Below are 21235 nucleotides of genomic sequence, written 5' to 3'. Positions count from 1 at the left end.
CCCGATCTTGCGTCACCTGGATCATAAGAACTTTGATATTTTTAATATGTTTTTCAATAGAGCGGGAATGGTCACGCAAGTCAAAACAACACATAACCTTGAATCTTTCACAACCCAGATTATGCTTTAAAAATAATCAATAGCTGCTCTATTTTGCAAAGTATCTTTCCTAAAATGTATATTGTCTAATAATAATTCTGTCAAGGCTTCTGAGGTTTCATTCAACCCTTTAACTACCAAACAAGCAAGCTTAATCATGGTTTTATAACCACCACCAGCTAAACCCCAATCTCCGATAATAGAAACAGCTAACACTTCAGCTTCAGAAAGCAAATGTACTTCAGAATTTCAATCCGGAGTCAAAGTAATATATGAAGCGGCACGTTTAGAACGTGTAAAAGCAGGTTTCAGTGGATACATCATTAAACCAAGCTGTGTCAAAGCACATGGGCCACCTGAAATATTAGCAGGAATATAAGAATAAGTAAAATTATCCACCTCGAATGCCTGTATAAGCTAACTCTACTTACTAACGCATCCTATCTACCCATACGGTCTACTCCTTTATGGAGCTAAACTGCCTTGCATATTGCCACCCATATCTGGCAATACAATCTCTAAGGGCTCTATTATCTTTACTGCCTTACTAGACCATGCCCTCTACTAAGATTCCACTAATGTTTATGAAATTCTTACTGCTCGATACCGCCATAATAATGACCTATACCGTACTCATACCCTGCGCCTTGCAGGAAGGAAACCTTAGACTGAAAACGAGACTGCCCCGAATTTACGACCCCAAGGCTAGCAGCCTTAGTACCCAAAACTCTGACAGACGGCAAAATACTAGAACAGCACTCTCCCACCTACCCACACCAACCACAGAAACTGCACATAAAACTTCTGCCAAAAGCAACCCACACAAACAGAGATTTCCCCCTACACAAGAGCAGCGTAAGGCGACCACTATCAACAGAGCCATCATCAATGCCAGATCCCTCATAGCTCACACCACTGAAATAGCAGACTTACTTATCACCGACGATCTAGACATCTTAGCCGTGACCGAATCCTGGCTTCACAATGCAGCGGGCCCAGCCCTCATATTAGCCATACCAGAGGGATACCAAATACTTAGAGTGGATAGGCCCAACGCTAGAGGAGGTGGCCTGGCCATCATAGCCAAAACTAAACTTGCACTAAGGCTGAGTACTCCTTCTGAACTAAAATCCTGCGAGCTACTCACAGCTAAACTCCCGATCTCTAACAATAGTACGCTAACTATCTTTTTAGTTTACCAAGCCCCATTGGCTCATTCGAAGACGACCTCTCCAGCCTCCTTACCAACAACATTAAGGACACCTCACAATTACTATTGTTAGGAGACTTCAATCTTGGATTTAATGACCCGAAGGATAAACATGCCCATGCCATTGAAACCATTCTGACGGATTTTGGATTGACCCAAACAGTTCCGAACCCTACACATATAAAAGGTCGTACCCTAGACTGGGTAGCCAACCTGAATTGCGCGATCACCATTACCAAAATAACCCCCCAACCTAAGACAGACCATTATCTAATCAACTTCTTGACTGCCATAGAGGCAACAATACAGAAAAATACTGAATTAGTTCCACCGCTCCCTACTAGAAGCAAAAAAGACATTACGGTAGAAAAACTGCTCCCACTCCTACTACCTTTCCTCTCTGCTCTCACCAACAACTCCGACCCTGATATACTAATAGCCACATACAACAATACCATGACTAAAGCCCTAGACATCATCGCGCCCACCAAACTTCGTAAAAGCAAACAAAACTCCCATCTGAACACGTGGTTTACCCTCCAACTCAAAGAATTGAGACTCCAGAAAAGGAAATGACAAGCTATCTCTAGCCAACTTTGCTAACTTGTACAAAAATGAAATTATCCTTACCAGAAGAAACGCATACAACGAAAGAATCTCCAAAGCCAACCATAATACCAAGCAGCTCTTTACCATCCTCTGGGAAATGGAGAACCCTATTCCCCCTATAGACAACAGCCCGAAAGATAAACAATGGTGCACCAGCATCCAAAACGCCTTATCTAATAAAATAGCCACACTACAGACTAAAATATCCGCAAAGAAAAGATCATTGCGCTCCACAGAGACGCACACCACCCCTCCCACTACCACCTTATCACCAAACGCACCTTTCAGATTCAATAACATATCCATTTTGGACACTGAAAAGGTCATGCTCTCCTTGAAACCCTCCAACTGCCTGGGAGACAGCTGCCCGGCCCAAGTTATCAAGGATGCAGCCAGAGAGCTAGCACCGTTCATTTCCAAGCTAATTAACGCCTCCTTTAATTCAAGTACCGTCACAACAAACCTCAAAGAATCGTGGGTATTACCACTCCTTAAAAAACAGACACTTGACCCGTCCATTGCCACCAACTATAGACCCATAACAACGGTTTCCTTCCACCTCAAAATCATTGACAGAGTAGCCTACCTCCAAATTCAAACCTATCTGGAGGAAAACCACCTATTAGGATCACGCCAATCTGGATTCAGACCACAACACGGGACTGAAACAGCGTTAATTGACCTAAAAACACAAATCGACAAGCTGAAGGATAAAGGGAAAACAGCTAAGCTACTCCTCCTTGACCTCTCGGCAGCCTTTGATCTGGTATTATGCGAACATCTAGCATCAGCTGCACACTTCTCGAGTGAAGCCATAGTGTGGGTTCAATCCTTCCTTGCCAACTGTACGATGAGTGTTCTCCCCATCAGCCTCAGCAGACCCAATCCAAATTACCTGTGGTGTCCCACAAGATTCATGTGTCTCACCAACAATGTATAACATCTTTACCAAGCCTCTCTTCGACAAACGTGACCGTCTGGGTGTTACTTATACTAACTATGCTGATGACACCCAGATCCTTATTCCCCTAACGGACAACTTTGTCGAAGATACAGCGCTGGTAAACAGGATATACCTCATCATTCAGGCATGGATGGCCTCACATGGACTCTGCCTGAATAATGATAAAACTGAGATACTGATCCTGGGTTCTGACTCCAACCTAAAAAAACGAAGTCCCAACTATGCCGCTTTACCATCGATGGCAATGTAATTAAAGTAGTCTCTCAGGTAAAAATATTAGGTTTCTACCTGGACTCCACACTTTCACTAAAAAAAGAAGTCAGTTCCATGGCCTCATCTACAGCCTATACTTGTAAATTAATTAGAGCCTGTAGACCCTTTCGAGTGGATTGTGTCCTCCAACGTATTCCTCATCTTAGATGTATTCCATCCAGCTTTGCTGCTCTTCGAAAAATTTTTGGCAGAGGGCGCCGTGCATTGATTTCGTCGAGTCGATAGTCCCTCGAGGGCCTCCGTCGAGGGTGACGTCATCGGGTGTATAAGTAGTACGCGCGGCGCCCGTTGGCGTCAGTTCCGTTTTTCCGCAGTACGTTGCTTCGAACATTCGGCGTGCCTCGAGTTCTGTCAGGAAATATAATATTACGAGAAGAAGTTATGTCCTCGTCATCGACGCCGACCACGACCCCGAGATCGGGTTGTAAGAAATGCAAGTCGTGCGGCTCAGAAATGTCGATCACGGACCCGCACCGCGAGTGTTTGTGGTGTCTCGGGGAAGGCCACGGCATGGAGGCCTGTTCGAAGCGTCAGGCAATGACGGGAAAGGCCTTGCGAGAAAGGAGAGGAAAGCTACAGGTAGGTCGGAAGGATCGGAAAGCCTCTAGCGTTGAGTCGAGACCCCATGGGGAAAAATCTCCTCGATGCGAAAGGCATAGATCCAGATCTCGAAGCGATTCTCATCGCTCGTCGTCTTCGTCGAAAAAGACGAAGAAACGACGCCATAGATCTCCCTCCACCTCGTCGTCGGACGAGTCTCCGAAAATGAAATGCCCCACAAAACATTCGTCTTCCGAAGAGTGGGAAGCATTTAGGGTCAAAATGATGGAGGTGTTTGAGAAAGCGAAGCCTCGGTCCGCGCCTTCTTAGGAAGCCGGCCGGGAGCGTCATCGCTCCGACACTCGCGCGCCTCGAGCCCGTGGGATGGTAAAAGGAAGGATAGAGAACCTTCCTGGACGCCGAGCGAAAAACGCTCGAGTCGAGTCGACCGTTCGAGGTCACTGACGCCGTCCGAGACCTTCCACACCTCGAAGGGAAAACTGTCGAAGGCCGCCTCGAAGCAGACCCTGTCGACGACCACGATGTCATCGATGCTGTCGACACTTTTATCGATGTCGACGCCGAAGCCTTCGGCCCCAAAGGCTCCAACCAATCCAGGGCAGCTAGAAAAGGAGAAGGAGAAAACTGCAAGACATGCATCTTCTTCAAAATCTAGTATTACAGCTCCTCCTCTTCCTCCTCTCCCAGAGAAGGTTTTCAAGCCTCTCCCTAGGAAGGAATTTTTCAAATCCTTGACCTCCATTTTTGAGGATCAGGAGAGATCCGAAGAGGAAGATGTACCTTTTGGGTTGGAATATGGCACGCAAAATGTCCCAGAATGCTTAATATCGGAAGAAAGCAGGATGAAGGATTTGGTGGAATCCTTACATAATGCAAGTGGCATTGATACCTCTCCTGAGAATGATTTTGGTAGACCAGATCCAGGAGAGCATGCCAGTCCATCTTATCGTCAATTAATGACAAATGTGGTAGACTACTTGGGATGGGCTAAACCAACAGCCCAATTCGTCCAGGATGATTTGACAGACATATTGGACCATGGTCCCACTGAAGACCCAGTTTTACCTTTTCATGTAGCCTTACAAAACAGGGTGGCCAAGAATTGGGAAACTCCGGATTCTATTCCTCCGGTGAATAAATCCCTAGCATCAAAATACCGCCCAGCCAGTAGCTACCCCGGCTATCTGTCAAAACATCCAACTCCCGAGAGTTTTGTCATACAGGCAGCCACAGCTTCCAACAAACTTGTGTACCCGTCTATCCCTCCAGACAGGGATGATAAGCGTGTGGATGGTTGGGCACGGAAGGTATTTTCAGCCGGGAGCATGGCATTAAAATCTGTCAACTCCACATGTGCCTTGGCAAACTTTTCGTACACTCTGTGGGATTGCATCGCAATGGCGGCAGAGCACATACCAGAAGGAGAAGAAAGGGAAGGTTTCCTAGCCATCGTTGGAGATGGAAAGGAGGCCATGCAGGAATCCCTTCAATCTGGATTGGAAACTGCGGATAGTGTAAGCCGGTCCATGGGCACTAGCACGGTAATGCGCAGGTTTGCGTGGTTACGGAAGTCGGGTTTTGCACCGGACGTACAGAACCGCCTCCTGAACATGCCTTTTGACGAGTCTCACCTTTTTGGCAACAAGGCTGACGAGAGCCTTGAGAGGTTGCAGACCTCAAAAGCAGCGGCAAAATCCTTAGGAGCTGCTATTAGGCAACCTCAGCCTTTTCGTGCGCAAGGGCAATCATGGAGGGGACAATCCTATCGTTATTACACCTCATACGGGAAGACGAGATGAATGGCCAGTCAAAGGAGCCAAAGAAAGGCCACTCGCGGTGGACGAGGAAAACGTGCTAAGCCAGCTCCAGCTGCAGCCTCTTTGCCATCAGCAGCTGCAACATCCGCCACAAAACCACTTTGAGGACTTGCACCACAAAACACCTGTAGGAGGCAGGCTGTTGCAGCATCTGCAAGAATGGCGAGCCATTACTTCAGATGTTTGGGCTCTAGAAATAATAGCCCAAGGCTATTGCCTTCCTTTTCTAAAGCAACCTCAAAGCAATCCACAAGGGAGACACCCGTTGAAACTTTCAAACCTGCTCCTACAGCAGGAAGTTCTAACCCTGCTGGAGAAAGGTGCTATAGAACCAGTACCTGCAGCGGAGAGGAACAAGGGTTGGTACTCCCTGTATTTTTTGATCCCCAAAAAGGACGGGGGACTGAGACCCATCTTGGACTTAAGAAGCCTGAACAAGTTCCTCAGGAAGGACAAGTTCAAGATGGTTACCCTTTCTCAGATCCTTCAGGCCCTTCAACTCCAGGACTGGTTGGTGTCATTGGACCTCCAGGATACTTATTTTCATGTGCCGATTCATCTCAAACACAGAAAATACCTGAGGTTCGTAGTTGGCGACTCACACTATCAGTTTCGAGTCCTGCCATTCGGGTTGACCTCCGCCCCGAGGCTCTAAACCAAGTTAATGGTAGTGGTGGCAGCGCACCTCAGGAGAGGGGGGGATTCATGTCTACCACTATCTGGACGATTGGTTGATCAGAGCGTGCTCTGCCGAGCAAGCACTGGATCATCTGAAAGTCACCTGCCACTTCCTCCACAAACTGGGCTTCTCCCTCAATTTCAAGAAGTCTCAAATTACACCTTCCCAACAGCTTCAGTACATCGGAGCTGTACTAGATACATCCTTGGGAAAGAGCTTGCCTCCCAAGTCGAGGGCTCAAGACATTCTTCAGATGGTTTCCAAATTCCAAAATGCCCAAAATCTCCAGGCTTACGACTTTTTAAGGTTGCTTGGCCTCGTGGCATCCTGCATCTTTCTGGTGCCAGAGGCACGCTTGAGGATGAGATCCCTTCAATGGGCCCTAAAGACTCAGTTGTCCCAGTTCTCGGGTCAAATGACAGATCTTCTTCAGATTCCGAACAAGGTCAGACAAGACCTTCTATGGTGGACCTGTACAGAGAACATCCTAAAAGGAGAACCTTTTTGGAAACCATGGCCGGAGATCACAGTAGTGACGGACGCCTCACTCCTGGGGTGGGGAGCTCATGCCAACGATTTGACAATCAACGGTCGTTGGTCTCCATCGGAGTCCAAACTACATATCAACGTTTTAGAGCTGAGGGCAATCAGACTAGCGCCATCTTTCAGGGGAAAAAATGTCCTGATAATGGACAGCACAGTGGCCATGCACTATCTAAACAAAAGAGGAGGCGTGGGGTCACTACCCCTGTGCAGAGAGGCAATGCAGCTCTGGTATTGGGCGATTCAGGAGGGAATCTCTTTAACGGCAATTCATCTAGCCGGGGAAGAGAATATGACGGCAGATGCTCTGAGCAGGCAGAGCACGGTATCCCACGAATGGGAACTGGCTCAGGAAGTCATTCAAGAGATCTTCGCCCTTTGGGGAACCCCTCAAGTAGACCTGTTTGCAACCGGAATCAACCGAAAATGCGAAAGGTATTGCTCAAGGGAATTTCCCCCGAGAGGAGCCCTGGGGACGTGTTCGTGGTGGAGTGGAATTTCCCACTATTGTATGCGTTCCCTCCGATTCCCGTCATTCCTCAGGTAATCAGGAGGCTGAGAAGGTTTCGGAGCTGCATGATTCTAATTGCCCCGGATTGGGCCAGGAGAACGTGGTACCCGGACCTTCTAGACATGTCCATCTGTCCTCCAGTACGTCTTCCTCAGAGAGAGAACCTTCTCTCTCAAATGGAAGGTCAGGTTCTCCATCCAGAGGTCAAAACGCTCAACCTTCATGCTTGGTATCTTAAAGGCTGAGATACAGGGATTGGAACCTTCCAGATGACATTATGGAGGTGTTGCTTTCGGCAAGAAGGCCAGCAACAAAGTCTCTAGACCGTTGCCGCTGGAAAAAGTTTTGCAACTGGTGCAGAGAAAAGAATGTCGATCCTTTTCTATGTTCTATTCCGGAAGTATTATCTTTCCTTCTGACCGTAGCACATAGAGGTCTGAATATTGGAACAATAAAAGGTTACCTTGCGGCGCTTTCCATTTTGAAGCGCTCATCGGAAGAATGCTCCTACTTCAAAATTCCTTTGATAATACAATTGTTAAAAGGACTCACTTATGTGTTTCCTCCTCACCCATTTCAAGTGGGATCTAAATTTAGTCCTAAAATTCTTAATGTGTGCTCCTTTTGAGCCTATGCACACGTGTCCATTAAGATTGCTAACGTGGAAAACAGCCTCCTTGGTTGCTCTAACATCAGCAAGAAGAGTAAGCGAATTGCAGGCACTGTCTTTTGGGCCACCCTATATTGTGTTCCATAAGCACAGAGTTGTTTTTAGGGTAAAACCATCATTTTTACCGAAAGTAATATCTAATTTTCATTTAAGTCAGAAAATTGTCTTACCCGCATTCTGTCCTCCACCCCATCCTTCGAAGGAGGAGGAAGGATTACATAGGTTGGATCCGAAAAGAGCTTTAAGCTTTTACATCCCTAGACTTTCCAGACTTAGAAACCAGCTGTTTATAGGTTACACAGGAAGGAATCTGGGTCAATCGGTGACAAAACAGACAATTTCACGCTGGATTGTGCTTTGCATTTCAGAATGCTACAGGCTAGCTCAAAAAGACCCTCGGGAAGGGTTAAGGGCTCGTTCCACCAGAGGCATCGCCTCCTCCATGTCCCTTCAAAGAGGTGTTCCAATAAGATCCATTTGCGAAGCAGCAACTTGGTCTTCGCTACAAACCTTCTCAAAATTCTATAACCTGGATGCTTCCCAGTCTAGGGAGCTAACTTTTGGAAAAGCAGTAGTATACTCCGCCATCTAAAAGTATCGAAAAATCTACCCAATCCTCCAGAGGAATTGTCCATACTGCTTTGGGAGTCTATCTAAGATGAGGAATACGTTGGAGGACACAATCCACTCGAAGAACAAGTTACTTACCAACTGGTAACGTTCTTTCGATTGGATGTTCCTCCAACGTATTCCTCATCGCCCTCCCAACCTACCCCTCTGTAGATTTTTCCGGGTTATTGCTATCTCAAATCTCGCAAGGCTCATACCTGTCTGCCGGCACAATCTACACAGTACAAGATCAAAGATAAAAAGGGGGAAAAACAGAACTGAGGCCAATGGGCGCCATACGTGCTACTTATACACCCGAGGACGTCACCCTCGACGGAGGCCTTCGAGGGACCAACGACTCGACGACATCGACGCACTGCGCCCTCTGCCGAAAAAAATTCCGAGAGCAGCAAAGCTGGATGGAATACATCTAAGATGAGGAATACGTTGGAGGAACATCCAATCGAAAGAACGTTACCAGTTGGAAAGTAACTTGTTCTTCTCGAGCTCTTCGCTCATCCGCATCCAACTCCCTCGGGGTCATTCGCTTCTCCAAGCAACGAGTTGGTGGTAGATCACTTTCCTCGGCTGGGGCCTCCCTCTGGAACAGCCTCCCAGCCTCCCTGAAACTTGAGGAGAATCATCTCCGGTTCCGGAAGCACCTCAAAACCTTTTTCTTTGCTTCTGCTTTTTCTCATCCTCTTCCCCTGCCGACTTCCTGGATAAACTAAAACTGCACTGGTTACCTGGTCACCCTCTGATCTCGGGCCCAGGTCCCCTCCCCCACAAGTCGCACACCTGCACTGCCTTCCCGGCAACCCCGCACTTAGGGACTGTTTTTCTGTATCCCTACAATTCCACTACCAGCACTTGACACCTGATGTCTGCACTTAACCCTTGCACTTGCCACCAGCTGGCGGTACTTTACTTATTGTTTATTATTCCTTATCCCGTGTACTGCTGTTTCCTCCCTCCCCCTTCCCATGCACGTGCGCAATCTGAATGACACCTGGCCTAGTAGGATCGTTGTCTGTCTTCCTCTGTTCCTCCTCCCTTGCCTCGTCGCGCCTTGAAACACTTGTGTATAGGCGCGTTATAAATGCCATATCATATCATAGCTAAAGTATGCCCATGCGCAGAGTGCTTTGTGTCTAGCGCCACACCGTATTGAGAGTGGAGAGGTGCAGGTATTTTTTTTGTTTTTGTTTTTTTTTGTTTACCGTTTAACCAATGGGGAAAGTAGAAATGTTTGCAAGATGGCTCAATGATATGCAGGGGTATCGTTTTGCAGAAAAGGGCACATTTTGCTCTTTTGTGACTGCTTAATTTATCTTTGCTACAATGTTGGCAATTCTATTGTATGGACACATGACAATAATGTAAATGCTCTTGTATAGTTTCCATTAAGGCACCTCTGCTGTACAGCGTTGTAGAGATGTGCATGCACTTCATAGCTAAATTCACAAATTATGTGTATGTATTTCTGTATAATTCCAAATTACACATGAAAACGTTTTCTGGCTGCGAGTCTATAAACCGTTTTCCTATCTTTAGCTGAGCGTTACTTGTTATTGTTTTCTCCAGGATATCGTGATGCACAAGTTGGCTGGATCCAGGTTTCGGAAGACCTTCATGATCGAGAAACTGATAGAGGCCAGTTTTCTCCTTTCAGTAGTCCACAGGGGCCAAGCAGAGTTGCTCAGTTTTTGGTTATATATGCGCCAAGGAGAGGAATATTGGAAGTATGGAGCACTCAGCAAGGGCCCAGAGTGGGGGCATTTAATGTAGGGAAACACTGTAGGTAAGACACGTTCCGTTCTGCTCTATTTCTTTCCATGCACACAATACAGAAACAGCATGCAGCTCCAAAGTGAAAGCACACAAGACCTAGTAGACGAGATCGTGCAAAGCCTTTACTAGGAAATGAGAGGTGTAAAATAAATGAAGAATGTTGTACCTTGATCATTGTTTTCTAGTATGTGGAGAGGGTGCTTTGCTAAATTAATTGTACTATGCAACAGAAGTCTGCGGTTTGTGTAGAATATCATGAAGCATGTTGTATTCAAATTTATATAGCATACCACATGTTATCTTTTGGTATTTAAATCTTGGGGATAATGTATGTAATGCAGTGCTGGAAATGTCACTTCTTAAGAGGGGCAGGGCTTTGGGAACGGGGGGCAGGGCCAATGGGCGTGGCTCCTGTCTAGGTTATGCAACACAGTATCTCTTTGTCTTGGGAGGATAGCTTGGGGGCAACGCGCTCCCCTTGCAAGCAAGATGACACCGAGCAACACAGGTTCGATCCCCAGGTCCGTGCTTAGAAACCTCTGGGTATTTTTTTTATTTTATTTATTACAGGCGACCAGGTACAGGATATTGAAATCACACCTTACATTTTAAATTCAGGATAATAAGTACAGACACAAGTACAAACAGAATTCCTGGGAAGCAGGAGTACAGTAAATTGTCTCTGGTGAAAGAAAATTACTTGTTTCAGTTCGGTTTTGGAATATCCGAATCACAGAGGTAGGAGCGGAAGGCCGACCAAGCTTCCCGGGTTCTGGGTTGGTATGGAAGAGTGGTAACATATAGTTCTTGGCATTCTTGAGCCCATGTCAATGTCGTCAACCATTCCTTTACACTGGGGCTGGGGGCTATGTCTTTCCATTTCAATAAAATCGCCCTTTTCGCGATCATGCATGCCATATACACAAATACCCGATGAGTTTTACTAGTGATAGTCGGCCAGATGCCAAAGAGCGTGCCCAGGGGGTCTCGAGCCATGGGGATGGATAATACCTGTTAGACTATGCTCAGAAGGCGGTCCAAGTATTCTCCTAACCTAGGGCATGCCCAGAACATGTGCAGGTGATCTGTGGGGGAATGTTGGCATCTCGGGCAATTCTGAGGTTGTGTATGCGCCATCTTGGAGAGTCTGGCCGGTGTGTAATACAGTCTATTTAGGAGTTTAAACTGCATGAATTTGAATCTAAAATTCAGTGAAACATTTGGAGAATGTCTGCACATGCGAGCCCACTGGTGATCTGTAATTTCGGAGCCCAGTTCCTGGGAACAGCCCTGACGTGATCGAGAGGTGGGGTGGAGGGGCATTATCAATCAGTAACTTGTATAATGTAGAATGAATATGTCTACAGTCTCCTGAATTTGCAATAAGGGCCAATGAAGTGGTCTCTGGGGGTTCGATCGGGTACGAGGGCCATCAGGTGGAGACAGCCACCCGCAACCTATAATATTGGAAGTGCTCCATGCCAGAGTTCCCGTGACCAGGTTTCCAGGTGTTAGTTGTGATAAATTGGCCTTCTGGAAAAAGGTCTGCCAGGGCCATATAGCTTAAGCGTTCCCATGCTGAATGGATCGTCCTCTGCCATGTGGGCTTCAATCGGGGAACCTTCACAGGGGTAGCCAGCGATAGTAAGGTTTCACTGTGCCCGTGTGGGCAAATAATAGGCGCCATGCACGTAGGGTGGAGGCGACCGGGTCAAAGGGGCATTCGTCTTTATAACTCTGGTCAAGTATCAGTGTCTTCAGGTCTAAATCCACAGCTGCAAGTGTCTCCAGTTTTACATGTGGGGGGAGGGCTGCCGTGGGGTACCAGAATATTGCAAATTGAGCTTGAGCCGCTATCCAGTATAATTCTAGGTTGGGGCGGTAAATACCCCTTTGTCATAGGGGTATGTCATCTCTACCCATTTCTTCCGGACCGCCCCAGAGTGCCAAAGAAATTGCGCGAATAGAGCATGGATTTTAGTAAAGTATGGCTTTCCCGGCCACACCGGGACATTGGTAAAGGTGTATAGCAACTTGGGAAGTAGTATCATCTTAATTAACTAGAGTTTAGCCGCAGGTGAAAGGGGAAGGGGTTTCCACTTATGTATTTTAGATTCAGTATATGAATTGAGGGAGATATAGTTGTCCTGGAGCATATTTGGAAGGGAGCGAGAAACTGTCACTCCCAGGTATTTGATGCAGTCGGGAGAACATTTTAAAGAGGAGGTGCCTCGACAATCCAATGTGGCATCTGTGAGGGGAAATATCTAGGATTTCACAAAGTTAATTGTGAAGCCAGAGAGTCTCCCAATGCATGTCATATCCTCAAGGATAGGGGTCAGGTTGGTTGCGGGATCTCAGAAATATAGTAGCACGTCATCCGCGTAGAAGGAGGCAATCTCGGGGGGGGGGAGTTAAGCGAATTTGACAGTGTCCATGGTGTTCCCGGATGTGTTCTGCCATTGGCTCGATGGCCAGGACATACATGATAGGGGAAAATGGGCATCCCTAACGGGTTGCCTTCTCCAGCTGGAACGGTGTGGAGGTGCAGGCATTAACCAGGACCCTGGCCATCGGTTGTGTGTAAAGAAGTCTAATGTACTTTATATTCAGCTCCGCAGAATCCCTATCAGTGAAGCTATCCCTCTCACCTACCAACACAGCAACACTCCACCTTATATACAGACCTCCAGGTCCACTTCGCTCTTTTACTGACGATGTTACATCTACATTATCTGCCAACACGAAGCCTAACTCTCAGGTACTGCTATTAGGTGATCTCAACCTTGGCCTCTCCGATCCTAAAGACCACATGGCCAGCAAATTTGCCACTACCCTCCCCAATCTAGGTTCCCAGCAGTGCATTTGTGATCCTACCCACAACAAGGGTAGAACGCTAGACTGGATAGCAGACTTAATTGCAACACCACTATCCGCTCCAACACTGCCTGCGTCTGGTCTGACCATCACGTCATTACCTTCCTCATGCCAGCCACCAACCCCCAGCCCACACCTACCATAGCCCCCGCTATACCCACTAGAAATAAAAAGGACATTACCAGGGAGTAACAGCTTCCTCTCATCCTCCCTATTCTCATTACCTGTGCCACGCTGCATAAGGACCCCACCGTCTTAGCAGACACTTTCAACAGCACTTTGCTCAAAGCCCTTGATACTATAGCCCCGCTAAAAATTCGCTAACCCAAACGGTCCCACCTGAACTCTTGGTTCACCCCGCAGCTTAATAATCTACGCAAAGAAAAGCGTAAGGCCGAAGCACTATGGAAAAGTCATCCTAGTACGACTAATAAAGCATCCCTCCTGATCACCTCACTTAACTACAAGGAAGCCATCCCTCAAGCCAAGAAAGAGACGTATAACCTACGCATATCTCAAGCAGAATCCAACACGAGAGAACTTTTCAAAATTCTCAAAGAATTAGAATCCCCATCTCCTGCCTCCGACTTGTGCAATAAAGACAGCACCTGGTGCAACAATATACAAAATGCACTGCTCAACAAAATAACCACCCTGCAACTCAAAATTAATGCTAAACAAAACTCCCTCCACACGCCCCTCATAAGCAAAACCATGCCACATAAAACAACCACCTCTTCCTCTCCCTTGCCTTTTCAGCTTCATGCCACTCACCACCCTTGAGGTAGAAAAAATCATCTGCAACCTAAAACCCTCCAATTGCCAAGGGGACGCCTGCCCAGCTCCTATCATTAAGGAATCGGCCCATGACCTCGCTCCCTTCATTACAACCTTTATCAACTCCTCATTTCAATCGGGAGTTGTCCCTAACAACTTGAAGGATGCTTGGGTCATCCCTCTCCTAAAAATCCAACCCTAGATCCTGAGGTCCCAACCAACTATAGGCCCATCACGACAGTCCCATTTCTCTTGAAAATCTTAGACCGATCTACAGATACAGAAAATACCTGGAAACTAACAATCTTCTAGGCACTAGACAATCTGGCTTCAGACCTAAGCACAGTACGGAGACAGCCCTCAAAACCCAAATTGAGGATCTTAAAGACAAAGGCAAATTAGTTCTGCTACTATTATTAGACTTATCTGCTGCCTTCGACTTGGTCAACCACCAAATCCTTTGTCACCACCTGAAAACTGCAGCCCACTTTTCTGATAATGCCACTAATTGGATTAAATCATTCTTGGACAACAGACATATGTGGGTATTCTCCCCTACTTCCTCTGCCGACCCGGCGCCAGTCCCTTGCGGGGTCCCTCAAGGATCGTGCGTATCCCCTACCCTCTACAATGTTTTCACCAAACCACTGTTTGATGTGCTTGACTATCTGGGTGTCACCTACACTAATTATGCCGATGACACCCATATACTCATCCCCATCACGGGTGACTACATGGTAGACTCAAAATCCTTAAATGACAAATACCATGTCATTCAAACCTGGATGGCACAACATGAGCTCTGTCTTAATCATAAGACAGAGCTCCTCATCCTAGGGACACAGCAAAGACTTAACAAGCTGAACCCTATGTTCAGCTCCTTCAATATCGATGGAAACTCCATAAAAGTCTCCAAAGATACTAAAACCCTCGGAATATACCTGGACTCCACTCTTTCCCTTCAAAGACAAACAAATGCAGTTGCAGCCGCCTCTGCCTACACGTGCAAGCTGATCACAGCATGTCGCCCTTTTCTCTCTACCCAGAACCGCACAACCCTTGCTAGGACTTTGTTCATGTCCAAACTTGACTACTGTAATGCACTGTACCAAGGCACCAACCAATGCAACCTTGACAAACTCCAGATCATACAAAACAACGCCATTAGAGCAGCCCTTAACATCCCTAGATCAGCCCATATCTCTGAAACTAGGAAGGACCTGCACTGGCTGTCAGTCTCCCAAAGGATCTCACGAAAATCTCTTGCCCTGACTTACAAATGCTTGAATAATCTGGCCCCCAGCTATCTATCATCCCGATTCACCCACTATATCCCACCTCGCTCACTAAGGTCTGCCTCTAGCCAGAGCCTACAGATCCCGAGATTCAAGCTCCAAACAGCTGGTGGGGCCAGCTTCCCAGTTCTGGCAGCCAAACTGTGGAACTCTGTGCCGCTTTCCATCAGAAACTTGTCCTCCCTGAACTTATTCAAACACAAAGCTAAACTTTGGCTTGTCTTCTCCGACGACCAAGAGTCTCTTAGGTAAACTTGTTTATTTATGTATTAGTTGTCTGCAATGTGCTCCTACACAAATGTGCTAAGTAAATGTACTATGCAATGTCATATTGTTATGTAACCACTGTCTGAAGATACGCGCCCGGTAGCCTCCAGGCCTGGTTTGCGCTATACAAATAAAATAAATACAAATACAAATATTAGGACCGAATCCCATCGTCTCCAGTGTTGCAAATAAATAGTCCCAGGTGACCATATTGAATGCCTTTTGGGCGTCGATCGTTACTGCCACTGCGTGTGCACCTGGGTCAATCCTAGCCATTATATTAATGAATCTCCTGATATTGAGAGTGGTGGATCTTCCTGGGATGAAGCCCGCCTGGTTGGAGTGTACCATGTGCGGCATCTATAGAAGAAACCGGTTGGCTAGGGTTTTGCGCATATATTTTGGCACTGCAGTTGATTAGGAAAAGGGGTCTGTACGAACCATACTCGTTGCTGGGCTTGTCCGGTTTCAACATAACAGTGATCAGAGCTTCCCTCAAGGATTCAGCGAGAACCTGGAGTCATAGGGATTCTTCCCAGATGCTGAGGAGGAGCGGGGTCAATGTTGCAGCAAATTCTTGGTAGAATTCCGCTCTGAGTCCGTCAGGGCAAGGAGCCTTGCTTTTAGGAAGGGAAGAAATGACAGCTACAATCTCCTCGAGGGTGATCAACAGCTCAAGTTCTTCTCTGACTTTGGTATTCAAGGAGGACAGTGAGGTGTTCTGGAGGAAGGCCGGTATGGAATGTTCCTTGGTGGTTTCGGGGCAATGTATAACATGTGAGAAAATGTGCAAAACCCCTCGACCACGTCCGTGTCCGACCACTTTTTGTCACCATTCCTGTCTATGATGCAGTCGACTTGATTTCTATTGCGTTCGGACCTGACCATTCTAGCCAGTGTCCTGCCAGGCCCATCTCCCTCCCTGTATTTCCTGGCCACCATCGGACGAGAGAAGTACTGAGTTTCTCTTGTGACATGGGCCTAAAATCTGTCCAGTTCAAAACGGATTTGCGCCAACAGTGTGGCGTCAGATGTCCTAGAGTATTCCGGCTCGAGGTCCTTGAGCAAGCTCTTAGATTTCTCAAGGTCCATCCTGATGCATTTAAGGACCCCCGCTTCCCTTGACATAGCCATGCCTCTGATGTATACTTTGAAGGCTTGCCACCTAACACTGTGGGAGGTATCCTCGGCTGTATTGACCTTGAAGAAGGTGTCAATATCTGACTTAATATCTGCCTTAAAAACTATATCTAGCAGCGCAGTGGATTTAAACCTCCAGGCTCGATTTGGCGGACCTGATTTGAATTTCAGTGTGAGCGAGATCAGAGAGTGGTCGGGCAGGGTTCGAGGACCAATGTGTGCGTCAGATACTTTCCCTAGCAGCAAGCTTGATATAAGGAAGAGATTGATGCAGGACGACATATCATGGACCGAAGAGTAGAATTCATATTCTCTCGCCTGTGGGTGCGTGACCTGCCAGGCGTCCCTTAGGTCGAGTGCTTGCATGATGGATAGCAGTTGTCTGGCCACCCGTGTTTGGGGCCAAGGGGCTGTGTTTGATCTGTCCAGTGTGCGGTCCAATATGAGGTTCATGTCCCTTCCCCATATCAGGGGGAGGCCGAGGTATGTATCTAGAGTGTCATTGAGCTGGGTGACGAATTCCGGTGAGTCAATGTTATGCAATAAGTGTTTGAGAATGAGTTTTAGGCCTTCCAGGACCCTGTGTATTATGAGGAATCTACCATCTGGATCTACATGGGTGTGTTTTGCCACACATTTCAAGGATTTTTGGATCAGTACAATGACGCCTCTGGATTGTGTATAGAATGAGGTGACTTATCTATGTCCCTCCCATGAGGTGGCTATGTTGCGGCAGGTGTTTTCTTTGCCATGGGTCTCTTGAAGAAATAGTATATTGGCTTTATGTATGTGTGCGTAAGAAATTATTTTGCTGGATTTAGTGAAGTTCTCCAGTCCGCAGATGTTCCAACTTCTCCAGCATTGGATCTTTCATAGATTCAGATGCTTGAATATTCCCCGTCGTCATACTGGGAATCCTTGGTGATAAATTAAATAATAATAATAAAAACATTTTTTTAAAAAGAATATATACCTACACTGCCACCTAGCAGTGCATGTACATAGCCCATTATAGCCTATGAGCCACTTCATTGTGTAGTCCCTCCACCTCACTTTGGTCCTTTATGGCCCCAGCCAATGAGGTGGCAGGGCTTAAGCTCCGCCCCCGGCAGCCATCTTCAGATTTTTCACCGCAGTCTATCAGACACAGGGAATCCTCAAGCTCTCTGAGCTTTTCCAAATTCTTTCTACTTTTGTGTGGAATATATTTGTAAAATATATTCCATCTTGTTCCCCTTCCTAGGGGCTTTCTTTCCAATTAACCTTGGTGGCAAAACTTGTTGTTTTCCTCTCAAAATCGTCGACTGAACTTCTCTTCAGAAATGGAGGCACCTCAGGCTGTCAGGAAGCCTTCCCTGTTCAGGGACTGCACGAGGTGCAAGAAGAAATTGGTTTACTACAAGGACCCCCACGAACATTGCATTTATTGTCTGTACCCACATGACATTAAAAAATGCGAGATTTGTAAAACTTTTTCCACCAAGACCCTCCATGACAGGCATAGAAGACTCCTTTCATACCTGGAATCCAGGGATCAATCTTCGGACGAAGAGTCTGTCAGAACAGCTCCTGTCCAATCCAGCACTCCATCTGAGAGGCAAACTTCAAAGAGAAGGGCCTCTTCAGTGGAAAGGAGTTCCTCTCCCAAATCCAAAAAGAGGAAGCTGGAATTGATACCCTTTCTGCCTCCAGTTGACCTTTCAAGCTAGAAAAAGTCAGCAAAATCTGCCTCCAGAGGTAAGGAGGAGTTTGCAAAAAACGGGGGCGGGGGGCAGTCGTCGGCGGGTAAACCGCCCACGAATGAAGGGAAAGGTAAAGGCCCGTCATCGGCCATACCGTCGACGAAACCAGCATCGACGACGACGACGCTTAAGACATCGTCGACAGTTAGATCATCGTCATCGGACGTGTCGACCACGAAGCAATCGTCGACGAGCAAGAAACACCACTCGTCCACGAAGCATTCATCCATGACACAGTCGTCCACGGAGCACACTCCACATTCGTCAACGAAGCCCTCGTCGACGGGAAAATCTCAGTCGTCGACGAGAATAACACCATCCATAACGCCTTCAGAGGCACCGCAAATTTCGGCAGTTACAGAGGAATTACTGCCTCTTACTCTGGAAGCTCCTGTCATTACAAGCAATATCATTGAGAAGAATACTGTAACTGAACCTCTGGTGCAGCAATTTTCACCTTTGGGGCACATGGCAGAACTTCCGGATATAATTCTTCAGGAAGAATTCTCTGATGCAGAAGTGGAGGAAGAGTCCATCGGTCCCTTACCGAAACAATACAGCCCTCCTTGGCACCCCTCCACGGGAGAATCCGAATATCCTCATGACCCGGTGCTCATGTTATCCGTGCAGAGGATTGTAGAAGAATTTTACAAACGGCAAAGGGAGAAGCAAGTTCCGATTAATCCCATTTCTAGAGAGTCATCCCCGATTCCAGGCTCATCGGGTTGCTCTCCTTACAGGAGTAAACCGCAAAAACGGATGAGATCACCTGCTCGAAGACCGAGGAGCAGCACCCACAGTGCTACACCTACAAGAGTCCCATCACCACAGTCATCGCACAGACCGCGATCTCCGGACGTAGATCCCACCATGGTACCGTCCACCATCTCGGTATCAGACTGGCAGGAGGATCCTTTTGGTGATTTTTCGGAACCAGAAGAAGGAGAAATAACTCGGGAGCCAGACGCACACAGTGATTGGGATGACTACGTCGTCGAGAAGCCCAGGAGGAGAGACTCGCCGGGCAAGGCCTCACCACCGGATGATCTCGTTTCTTTCCACACCATAATAGGTAAAGCCGCAGAACTGTTTAAAATTCAGGTTTCTTCGGAGGAAAGGCAATCAGTGCTCTATGAGCACAGGGACAAACGAAGGAGGACAGTGACCACAATTCCCCTCCTCGATACCATCTGGGATTCCGGATCCAAGATCCTATCTACGCCCTTATCGACTCCGGCGTTGGTGTCCAGGCCAGAAAAGAAATATAAAGCTCCGGATTCGGCACCGCTTTGTTTAAGGGGTCATACGAAACCGGACTCAGTTATTACAGTGGCGGCCAGAAAGAAACTCGCCAACCCCTCCTCACCTTTGTCGGCACCACCGGATAAGGACGGACGCAAATTGGAAGCCATGGGCAGGAAAGTTTCATCTTCTGCATCACTTACAATCAGAGCGGGTAATGCACTGGCCATGACCGCACGATTCGATCGCGAGCTTTGGCTCTGCATGTCTAACTTGGCGAAACAATTACCACCGGAGCTCCAGGAGGAGGCAAAATCCATTATCGCGGATGGTGAAGCAACATCGGATCACATGATCGACGCGGCAGTTGATGTGGCCGAATCAGGATCAGGCAGATGGCGCACGGTACAGTGCTCAGAAGGCAGGCCTGGATGAAGGCTACTAACTTTAGACCTGAAGTTCAGGCGCAGATTCTGGACATGCCATTTGACGGTCAAGATCTCTTTGGGAAAAAGATAGACGACCATTTGAAAGCAATCAAGACAGACACTGACACAGCCAGAGCCATCAGTTCTTTAAAGGACAAAAGTAAGGACCATCAGTCTTTTCGTCCCTTTAGAGGTTCATCTTCCAAATTCAGGGGATACAGTCGTTCCTCCTCCTGTGGTCAGAAAGCACAAGGCGGCACGTACCAAGGCAATAAATATCAGTCATCCAACAGATACGCCCATAGAGGCAGACGTGGCTCCGCCCAAGGGAAGTCGCAAGGCAAGCAGAACTGATGACCAATCTCCCCCCCCCCCTTCGCCACGCCCCGGTGGGGGGAAGGGTGAGCCAGTTTTACCAGCGCTGGCGGTCAATTACATCGGACAAATGGGTGTTACAGGTGATCCGAAAGGGTCACACCTTGGAATTTCTGGACCAACCTCCTTCCCTGCCTCCAATTCCCCGCAGAGTACATATGTTAAGCCAGGTCATGTCCGAAGTGAAAAAACTGCTCCAGAAGGCAGCAGTAGAACCAGTACCCTATTCTCAGAGGGGAAAAGGTTTCTACTCCCGATTCTTCCTGGTCAGAAAGAAAAACGGTCAATGGAGGCCCATCTTGGACCTGAGGGCTCTCAACAAGTTCATCAAGCGCATAACTTTCAAGATGGTAGCTCTACAAGGGGTGCTACCTTGGTTAAACAAGCACGACTTCTTGGCCACTTTAGACTTGGAGGATGCTTATTTCCACATCCCGATCCATCCAGCACACAGGCAGTTCCTCAGGTTCACAGTGGGAGGGCTCCACTTTCAGTTTCAAGTGCTTCCGTTCGGCCTAAAATCGGCGCCAAGAGTTTTCACGAAATGCCTGGCACCGGTAGCGGCAAGTCTCAGGAGAGCAGGAACGGACGTTTTTCCATACCTGGACGATTGGCTGATAAAGGCAAGTTCAGCTGCAAAGGCTCGTTCGGCAGTATCAAGGACGGTCAACCTCCTAAAAGAGTTAGGTTTCTCCATCAACCAGACGAAGTCCTGCCTCGTCCCCAGCAAGGTAGCTCTCTTCCTGGGAGCCGAGC

At 47.4% G+C, this 21235-nt stretch overlaps 1 protein-coding gene across 1 annotated transcript in view; it reads left to right on the top strand.

Moving 5' to 3' along the window:
• RAB3GAP2 (RAB3 GTPase activating non-catalytic protein subunit 2) overlaps positions 1-21235 on the top strand; it is a 2371691-nt gene that overhangs the window by 639007 nt on the left and 1711449 nt on the right. The window contains exon 14 of the mRNA XM_069608591.1: positions 10130-10346. Coding sequence (XP_069464692.1) covers positions 10130-10346 — 217 coding nt within the window. The remainder of the gene's footprint in view (positions 1-10129; positions 10347-21235) is intronic.

The sequence above is a fragment of the Ambystoma mexicanum genome, chromosome 4q (genome assembly GCF_040938575.1).
Source record: "Ambystoma mexicanum isolate Mex_15411 chromosome 4q, UKY_AmexF1_1, whole genome shotgun sequence".
NCBI lineage: Eukaryota > Metazoa > Chordata > Amphibia > Caudata > Ambystomatidae > Ambystoma > Ambystoma mexicanum.
The sequence above is the reverse complement of the archived record's forward strand: the minus strand, read 5'-3'. Positions and strand labels throughout refer to the sequence as shown.